Source organism: Sparus aurata, chromosome 4 (genome assembly GCF_900880675.1).
Source record: "Sparus aurata chromosome 4, fSpaAur1.1, whole genome shotgun sequence".
NCBI classification, from domain to species: domain Eukaryota; kingdom Metazoa; phylum Chordata; class Actinopteri; order Spariformes; family Sparidae; genus Sparus; species Sparus aurata.
In genome coordinates, this window is record NC_044190.1 from 2114781 (window position 1) to 2124816 (window position 10036).

At 41.9% G+C, this 10036-nt stretch overlaps 1 protein-coding gene and 1 long non-coding RNA gene across 2 annotated transcripts; one reads left to right on the forward strand and one right to left on the reverse strand.

Moving 5' to 3' along the window:
- The first annotated feature begins 508 nt into the window (after nt 1-508).
- On the forward strand, nt 509-7411 carry LOC115580348 (uncharacterized). The gene is made up of 6 exons (XM_030414621.1): nt 509-1935; nt 2506-3045; nt 3229-3416; nt 3534-3585; nt 5629-5738; nt 7400-7411. Exons 1-6 carry the CDS (start codon nt 1383-1385, stop codon nt 7409-7411), a joined length of 1455 nt encoding a protein of 484 aa, XP_030270481.1. The 5' UTR covers nt 509-1382.
- Nucleotides 7412-7437: 26 nt separating this feature from the next.
- On the reverse strand, nt 7438-8665 carry LOC115580633 (uncharacterized). The gene is made up of 3 exons (XR_003983891.1): nt 8575-8665; nt 7732-7772; nt 7438-7478 (listed from the first exon to the last, which is right to left on the reverse strand). It is a non-coding gene; the product is annotated as an uncharacterized LOC115580633 (long non-coding RNA).
- Between the last annotated feature and the right edge of the window lie 1371 nt (nt 8666-10036).

Consider the following 10036-nt stretch of genomic DNA (forward strand, 5'->3'; position numbering starts at 1 on the left):
TTAGCCACCCATGCTACATTCATTTCTTCGAGCATCCCCATGCAGCACAGTATACCATGGTGAAGACTGTATTTGAAGGACAACATACCAGAAAGGACACACACAGCTTGACGTGCTGATCTGTTTGACTTCTTTAGATACTGTTTTTAAGGAATTCATTGTGGTAAGTGCATTGGGAAAAACAAGACTGTGTGATTTTTATGCATCAATGAGTAGAGTAAGTTTGGATAAGTAAGAATAGTTTCATTTATTTGCAATGAATTCAAATCAAAATTTATTTGCATGAATTTCCTATTAGAACACAGTTATCTTCTGATATCATCATATTATCATCATCATGATGCTGTTGTGAGTCAAGACTTCTTCTGCAGTCAACTGGCAAATCATTGTTAGTCACCTGTTAGTCTGCCTCACTCAAGTCTGAAAGTTTAAAAAAAAGAAAATATATCGATTTTATTGCTATCAAGGACTGTACAGGTTTAGTAAAGTTAACAGAGTTCTAAGTGTTACAGCCGCCGCTGGCTGCCGTTTAACTTGTAACCATTGTGTGTGTTCTATGAGAGATTCTTCCATTATGCAAATCCGGTTGTGTGATTCCCTGTCGCGGATTGGTCCTTCTGGAGCTGAGGCCTGCTACTTCCTACTTCCTGTTTCCAGTTCACGGGCGTCTGGGATTGGTGTGGCTGTGACTTGACCAAACCTGCCAATCAAGAGCCTTCAATCTACCGCAGCTGCAGTATAAATGGCATGTGTGTCTTGAGTTTCGCGCGGCTGTGACCCTGTGATCAGCTTGCCTCCCTATGCGTTGCATATCTTCGTGTGTCTTGAATGTTTTAATACTGAGTACCAGAGTTGGTCTCTCTCCCGGTTTGAGCTGCTGTATAGCTGTTTGTTTGTTTGTTTTTGGTGTGCTGTTTTTTGTAAACTTATGGGTGCTGACCTCCTTTTGTTCTTTAGTGTTTTTTTTAGAAAGAGCTTAATAGCTGTTATTTATCCAATTTCCTTTTGTGCCTTAGTCATTTGTCAGCACCTGTACAGTCTCTTTTTGTTATGTTTTCGTGAACTACTACACTCTCCTTATTTATTTAATTAAACTCTGACCTTAACCTGAGCCGGTCCAGTGTTGTATTCCACCTCATTTCTTGTCCCAATTGTGTTACTGCTCTCTAAATCAAGCCGGGTCGTAACATAAATGGGGGCTCGTCCGGGATATGAAATGAAAATTGTACATTGGTACTTGTAAATTGACAATGGAATCGGGTCTGTCAGGTGTTTAGTTAAGTGGTGAGTGTTTGCTGAGCTCCTTGATTACTAGGTAAGCTAAGTGAGCTCATTAGGGATTTAGCTGTCTGCTTGAGTGAGTGCTGCTAGCTACTGACACCATGGCAGAAAAATTTAAATTGGATACATTTGTAGCACATCCTACTGCTGAACAGGTACAACGTTGTAGGAAGGATGATTTGTTAGAGATAGCTACGCACTTCAATATTCCCTGTATTAGGGCCATGCTTAAAAAAGAAATTAGAGAAAGAGTGATTGGTGGATTGGTGGAACAGGGTGCGATTACTCTGACTGAGCAGATGGAGTCTGTGCCTCTTCCCAGTTCCTCTGCAGAAGCAGAGAGTGGTCCAAGTACTGAGACACCCGCAGCCGATGAGAAGGTTTCCCAGGCAGGTGAACGAGGGAAGACCCCGTTTACTCTGCCTAGGTATGACCCTTCCCCACAGAGCAGTACTGGCCATACCGAGGCACGGCTTAAAGTCCGTCTGGCTCGGCTGCAACTGGAAGCTCGTGAACGGGAGACGCAATCTCAGCTCCAGCTCCAGTTGGAAATAAGAAAAGCTGAACTTCAGGCTGAGACGGAGAGAGCTGTGAGACTGAGACAACTCGAGCTTGAGGCTTCTAACATGGGGCAGAGTGCTCCTAGAGACTCAGGTATAACACCACCTTCCACCACCTCCACCAGCCCACCGAAAAAAGTGTTTGACATTAGTAAGCATGTGGCATTAATACCTGTATTTCGGGATAATGAAGTTGACTCCTATTTCAATGTGTTTGAGAGGATAGCGGTTGCTTTACAATGGCCGCCTGAAGTATGGACGCTTCTGCTCCAGTGTAAAATGCATGGTAAAGCTCAGGATGCTATGGCCGCACTCCCTGTCGAAGATAGCTTAGATTATGAAACTGTCAAGAAAGCTATCTTACGAGCATATGAACTTGTGCCTGAAGCGTACAGACAGAAGTTTCGAGGTCACAAGAAAACTTCTGCTCAAACCTATGTGGAGTTTGCCCGTGAGAAGGGAACTCTATTTGATAAATGGTGTGCAACGTGTAAAGTTAGTGATTTCAATGCATTGAGAGAGCTGATCCTGTTAGAGGACTTTAAGAAGTGTTTGTCGGAGCGTATTGTTGTGTACCTGAATGAACAGAAAGTGAGCACACTTTCTGCTGCCGCTGTGCTGGCTGATGAGTACGTGCTAACTCACAAATCTGCTTTTTCTCCAGTCTCTGCTGTCTCCCGTCCCTCCTCTCCTCCCAGATCCTCTAATCCACGTGGGCCGAAAGAGGAAAGGGAATGTTATTACTGCCACCAGGTCGGCCATGTCATTGCAAATTGCTTGACACTAAAACGCAAAGAGCAGTCCTCACGCCCTTCTCCAGCCAAAGGGGTAGGACTGATTAAAGCAGATTGTGGTGTGAACATTGACTCATCTGATCAGAAAATCGATGACTGTTTTAAGCCATTTGTGTTTGATGCCTTTGTGTCTTTGACTGGTGAGTCAGCTGATAAACACCCCATACGAGCTTTGAGAGATACTGCATGCTCTCAATCTGTTATTCTAGCATCAGCTCTGCCTTTTTCTGATAACTCTGCTTGTCATTACAGTTTAGTTCTTAGAGGAGTTGAAATGGGTTACATGCCACGGCCAGTGCACCGCGTTTATATTCAGTCCACCCTTGTTACTGGATCCTTCCCAGTAGCGGTCTGTACTGAACTGCCAATCCCTGGTATTGTTCTCCTGATGGGAAATGATATCGCAGGAGGTAAGGTAACCCCCACACTAGAAGTCCTGGATCAACCCCAGTGTGATGGGATCCAGACATCATGTCAGACACCCCCAAATGTGTTTCCGGCCTGCGCTGTAACTCGCGCTCGTTCCCGTGAAAGTAACCCAGATGACCATGAAGTTTCATTGTCTGATAGTTTATTCGTGTCAGTTTTTTCAGATGACAAAGAGAAAAAGAAAGAGGCTGAGAGCTCCTTATTGCCTGTCCAGGATGCATCTGCAAAGCATACGCGCCCGACTGGCCCGGAACTGCCGTTAGCTGGAGATGCGGCATTTCCAGTCAGCCGAGCGTGCTTGAGCCAGATGCAGAAAGCTGACCCGACACTGCGAGAGTGCTTTACCAAGGTGGTGAGTAACGACAAAGCAAGGGATGAACAAGTGGCATATATTATGGATGGTGAGATGCTGACACGTAAATGGTCTCCCCTTGTAACTGGTGATTCCGATTGTGATTCTGTTTACCAGATAGTTGTTCCTGCAGGATGTCGCCAGCATATCATGTCAGTGGCTCATGAGAGTAAGTGGGCAGGACATTTGGGCATAAACAAAACGTATCAAGCCATCCTCCAACATTTCTATTGGCCAGGTCTAAAGTCTGACATTTCTAAACATTGCCGTGCTTGCCATGTGTGTCAGGTTGTTGGGAAACCTAACCAGAGTGTCCCTCCTGCACCCTTACACCCCATTCCTGTTATAGCAGAGCCATTTGAGCGAGTGATTATTGACTGTGTTGGCCCTCTACCTCGAACTAAAAGTGGAAATCAGTACTTGCTAACTATTATGTGCGCTGCCACTCGTTACCCAGAGGCTATTCCCCTTCGTTCGATAACTGCTAGTGCCGTAGTGAAGGCTTTGCTGAAGTTTTTTTCTACTTTTGGATTGCCGCGGGTGGTTCAGACAGACCAGGGCTCTAATTTTAAGTCTGGTCTCTTCAGACAGGTACTCAAGAGTTTGAGTGTGCATCATATCGTGTCCTCCGCATACCACCCCCAATCGCAAGGAGCTTTAGAGCGTTGGCATCAGACGCTAAAGTCGATGCTTAGAAAGTACTGTGTAGAGACTGAGAAACAGTGGGACGAGGGAGTTCCCTTTGTCTTGTTTGCTGCTCGGGATGCCGTGCAAGAATCGATTGGCTTTAGTTCTGCACAGCTTGTTTTCGGCCACATCCCCCGTGGGCCGCTTAAGTCATTGCACGACCAATTATTGTCATGTGAGTCTGTGCCCAAAAGGCACGTGCTAGACTATGTCACCCAGTTCCGTGAGCGTCTTCAACGAGTTAACGCCCTCGCTAAAGCCACCCTTAGTGACTCCCAATCGGTAATGAAGCGCTATTACGATCGTTCTGCGGTATCTCGTTGTTTTGAGGTAGGTGATAAAGTTCTGGTGTTGCTGCCCATCACCAGCTCCGTTTTCGCCGCTAAATTCTCCGGTCCATATGTTATTAAAGAGCGTCTTAGTGACACTAATTATGTTCTCTGTACCCCTGACAGAAGGCGTAAGACTAGAGTCTGTCACATAAACCTGTTGAAACGCTACCAGTCCTGTGAGGAAAATGTTAGCTCTGCTGTCCCCTCGCTCTTAGTAGCTGAGCAGTCAGATGTTAAAGCTACTGCTCCCATTGTGATAGAGTCTACAGGTGTTCCCCAGAGAGATAATTCAGAGGTGCGCATCCCTACACATCAGCCGGTCCGCCTCCCAAATTCGGAGATGCTTGCAAATCTGTCATGCTGTTTGCAGCATTTAACCACTGCACAACAACATGATCTGGAGGTGCTGATCGGCCAGTACAATTGTCTGTTCAGCGATGTTCCAACCCGCACTTCTGTATTGAAACATGATATAGAGGTAAAAGATGCGCGCCCCATAAAACAACATGCTTATCGTGCCAATCAGACTAAACGTCAGTTGATGAAACAGGAGGTAGAGTATCTCCTACAAAATGATTTGGCTTCTGCTAGTTCCAGTCCGTGGAGTTCGCCGTGTTTGCTAGAAGCTAAATCCGATGGCACTCCCAGGTTTATCACAGATTTCCGCAAAGTAAATGCAGTTACTGTTGGAGATTCGTATCCTCTCCCTCGCATGGAGGATTGTGTCGATAACCTGGGCACTGCAAATTTCGTTAGCAAGTTAGACTTGCTAAAAGGGTACTGGCAGGTACCTTTAACGGACCGTGCCAGAGAGATTTCTGCATTCGTCACCCCCGATCATTTCTGCCAGTACAATGTAATGGCTTTTGGTATGCGAAACGCTCCTGCTACATTCCAGAGACTAGTTAACACCGTGTTATCTGGTTTGCCAAATTGCAACGCTTATCTCGATGATTTAATCATTTATGCAGATACATGGGAAAATCACATGCATGTATTGGAGCAGGTTTTTGACCGTTTGGCCCGTGCTACATTGACTCTAAATTTGGCCAAATGCGAGTTTGGAAAAGCCACCTTAACTTATCTTGGTCAGCAGGTTGGACAGGGACATGTGCGCCCTGTTGAGGCAAAGATTGTTGCCATCAGGGATTTCCCCATCCCAACCACACGTAAAGCACTGCGTCGGTTCCTAGGAATGGCTGGCTACTATAGGAGTTACTGCCGCAACTTCTCCAGTATCGCCTTTCCGCTAACCAGCCTACTCAGCACCAAGGTAGACTACGTGTGGACCACAGAGTGCCAGGTAGCGTTCGATAGTGTAAAGACTTTATTAAGTCACGCTCCCGTGCTCGCGGCCCCTGATTTTTCCACGCCCTTTAAACTCGAGGTAGATGCCAGCGCAGTGGGAGCTGGCGCAGTCCTGTTACAGAGAGGGGAGGATGGTATTGATCATCCTGTTGCTTACTTTTCCCGCAAGTTCAACAGACACCAGGCAAATTATTCCACCATTGAGAAGGAAACCCTTGCTCTGTTGTTAGCACTACAGCACTTTGAGGTCTATGTTGGGTCTACTTCTCTACCTGTTGTTGTGTTCACTGATCATAATCCCCTTGTTTTTCTGTCCCGCATGTTTAATCACAATCAGCGACTCATGCGGTGGGCACTGTTGGTACAAGATTTCAACCTCGACATCCGACATAAAAAGGGATCTGAAAATGTGTTAGCTGATGCTTTGTCTAGACCGTAGAGCTTAGCTGGGTGGTATGTATGTGGTCTTAATGTCAAGCCGTAAGGGCTTGTAATTTAAGGGGGGGGGTGTTACAGCCGCCGCTGGCTGCCGTTTAACTTGTAACCATTGTGTGTGTTCTATGAGAGATTCTTCCATTATGCAAATCCGGTTGTGTGATTCCCTGTCGCGGATTGGTCCTTCTGGAGCTGAGGCCTGCTACTTCCTACTTCCTGTTTCCAGTTCACGGGCGTCTGGGATTGGTGTGGCTGTGACTTGACCAAACCTGCCAATCAAGAGCCTTCAATCTACCGCAGCTGCAGTATAAATGGCATGTGTGTCTTGAGTTTCGCGCGGCTGTGACCCTGTGATCAGCTTGCCTCCCTATGCGTTGCATATCTTCGTGTGTCTTGAATGTTTTAATACTGAGTACCAGAGTTGGTCTCTCTCCCGGTTTGAGCTGCTGTATAGCTGTTTGTTTGTTTGTTTTTGGTGTGCTGTTTTTTGTAAACTTATGGGTGCTGACCTCCTTTTGTTCTTTAGTGTTTTTTTTAGAAAGAGCTTAATAGCTGTTATTTATCCAATTTCCTTTTGTGCCTTAGTCATTTGTCAGCACCTGTACAGTCTCTTTTTGTTATGTTTTCGTGAACTACTACACTCTCCTTATTTATTTAATTAAACTCTGACCTTAACCTGAGCCGGTCCAGTGTTGTATTCCACCTCATTTCTTGTCCCAATTGTGTTACTGCTCTCTAAATCAAGCCGGGTCGTAACATAAGCAATTAACACAAGTGCATATATATGCATATAATTGATAAGAATAGTTAATAAATAGTGGTAGAATTTCATTTATTTGCAAATAAATTCAAATAAAAATTTAATTCATTTGCCATGGATTTCCGATTAGAACAGTTATTATCATAATGCTGCTGGGAGTCCAGACTTGTCTGTTAGACTGTTAGTCTGCCTCACTCAAGTCATAAAGTAAATAAAAAGCAGAAAATATTCCGAATGTATTGCTTTACAGGTTAAGTAAACATAACGGAGTTCGAATCAATTAACACAAGCATATAAAAGTTGCAAAGCAAAGCATTTATTGACCATTATTTACTGAATGTCTTGGTTTACCTAGTGTTTTCAATTGCCCGCCAAGCACTTCCGGGAACTTTTGGAGGCTACATGGACCACGTGATCCGCCAGCGTTTTGAACTTCTGTTGTCGTCACTCTCTCTCTTTAGGACTCTAGTTGAAACTAACAACCCCACAATACATCAAAGCAACTCTCCGGGCACTTCTGGAGCTCATGCTGCATTTTCCCTTTTGCAAAGAAAGTGAGGACAGAGACAGGATAGATCATGTTTATCTTTCTTCTACTAATTTCTCAACTACTTGAACAACACCAAATGAGAGATGAGGATGGTAGTTATGCTAAGCAGACACAGTCATTCAATCTCTTAGACTGATCAGGATTTTTTAATGGGGCAAATAGTATGATTTATGTAAATAACTTGAAAACATTCACATATTTTATTGTCTTAGAATGACCTGTAGTATAGGCTGTATGACTTACCTTTCCCTCTGACAATCACCACCTTGCCTCGATGAGCGTTTCTGGAATTAGAATAAGAGGTATCATTGAATTTATATAGTATGTATATAAGTACATGTAACTTAATATACATTTTTATTCTTTCTAATTTGGATGTATTGCTAGGTATTCATTAAGTTAATAAAATATCCATCAATCAAACAGTTGCATTTTGGCTTGTAAAACAAGGTGAAATAGATCCATCTAAAGCTTATAAGGGTGGGATAGGCAGGGAACATACACACAAATGTTTTAATGTAGATTAAAATGTATATTCTATTAACTTACATTTAATTTAATGTACATTTACAGTCAGCTTATAAAGAAAAACTCACCCATGAATTAATATTAACTTACTGCTACTAATGTAATGTAAGACAGACATTGGTTCAATGCAGACACTTGAGGACTTCACCTTGGTCTTTGGGAAACAGCGATAGACATTCTTCAGTATTTTTTGACAGATAGGATGTAACGTAACGTAACTCAAATCATGTTCACATCAGACATTTAAACCTTGTTTTCCTGGCTGAGTTGTGCCACTCCTTTACTTATTTTACCATGTAAACACACACACACAGAACCAACTGTTAGGTTACTTACTTGTGTTCTACAAACAGAACAAACAAAACCTCTCATTTAAACCACATTCAATATTAAAATCACGACTCAGGCCAACAAGCTAACTTGTCACCTGTCACTTTTAAGGTAATGTAACGTTACTTAATGTAAGCTAATCTGTGTGAAAACACCATCACTGAAAGTTAGGGACTGAACACAAGACATTGCGTTAGGTTACAAAAAATAACAGAAATGTTTTCTTACCTGATACAGCAGGAGAACAGTTGTAACTGTGAAGTTCACTTAATGTTAGCTGACCAAATAGATCCGTCTGACCCTTCAGCTGCGTCCATACTCCATTTTTTTGTTCTCCGTTGAAATCAGACAATTCGGAATCGCTCCAAAAAATAAAAAATAAAAAAAAAGGAACATGGCAGACAGATGTAAAATAATCCAGGTAATAATGCAGGTAATCCATTAGTGGTCAGATAGGCAGCCTGACAGACGGTAGCGCCCTATTCAGTTGAAAGTGACGTATTTTCAAAAAGAAGGCGCGCACAGTTGTCATTGGTCAGTTTTCTTGATGACAGCCACATTAACCAATCACATTCAAAGCAACATGGCTAGACAGCCAATAGTAATTGTATCAGCGTGGTATCGTTTTTCTTTATGAAGATATAAAGAAAAGACTGCGTTACGTGTAAAGCACTATATAAACAAAGGTGAGTTGACTTCACTTCAAAAATATCAAAAGCATCAGAATTTTTCCTTGCATTCCAGAATGGTCATCATTTAGTTTTTCATGCTACTGTTATTTTCAATGTGCTGAATAGCAGATAAAGGCCTATTCCAATGTAATGTAACACAATAGATAGACATTATTTTGATCAACCTTGGAATTTACAAATGCTAACCCACTCACAACCTTTAATTTTGCATGAATCTTTGTTATTTAAGCATCATCCGAATTCAAGCTTTACCAATCAACAAGTTTACCAATTGCACCTGAACATGCCACTGCCCTGTTTTTGACCTGCCTACAGCTGTCTGGACTATTGCAATCCTTTTTCCTGACTTTGCCTTCACTCATTGTATTTTTGTCTGATTTAGAATTACAGTTTGAATATTAAAGTACTATCGATACAAGTCTACACCAGTACTTTTATATATACCATATACATACTTGTGAACAAGACTGTGAACAAGATTTACCTTAACATTACAGAGAAAAACGTTGTTAGTATGGACATAAACCTTTATATAATGTGCTACATATTTTTTTTAACAGAGTTTGGATGTAAAAATACACAGATATAAACTAATCTTTACCTTATAATTACAGAGAAAAACGTTACATTGTTAGTATGGACTTAAACCTTTATATAACAAGCTACATATTTAATTACAGTTAAATGTATAATTACATGCAAATATAAAAATAATAAGATTTACCTTAAAATTACAGAGAAAAGTGTTAAGATTGTTAGTATGGACATAAACTTTGATATACCAGGCTACATATTTAATTACAGATAATTACTGTCATTCTACGTGAATTTGAATGTAATTTAAGAAAACAGAAAAGATCATGTAAAATTAATATAGTATTTTTCTGTTAAAAAATTAGAAATTAATGTAGTTTGTCATTACTGTCATAATGCTTAAAATAACAGGCGGATTGTTGATTTACAGATAATGTCTGTAATTTTACAGTTTTGTACACTTT

What these genes read in the sequence shown, in the direction of transcription:
- LOC115580348 (XM_030414621.1), top strand. Translation starts at nt 1,383, where the DNA reads ATGGCAGAAAAATTTAAATTGGATACATTTGTAGCACATCCTACTGCT. An exon ending in GAGTGCTCCTAGAGACTCAG is followed by an intron (nt 1,936 to 2,505) that starts GTATAACACCAC and finishes CTTTTTCTCCAG; the next exon opens with TCTCTGCTGTCTCCCGTCCC. An exon ending in GGGAAATGATATCGCAGGAG is followed by an intron (nt 3,046 to 3,228) that starts GTAAGGTAACCC and finishes CAGTTTTTTCAG; the next exon opens with ATGACAAAGAGAAAAAGAAA.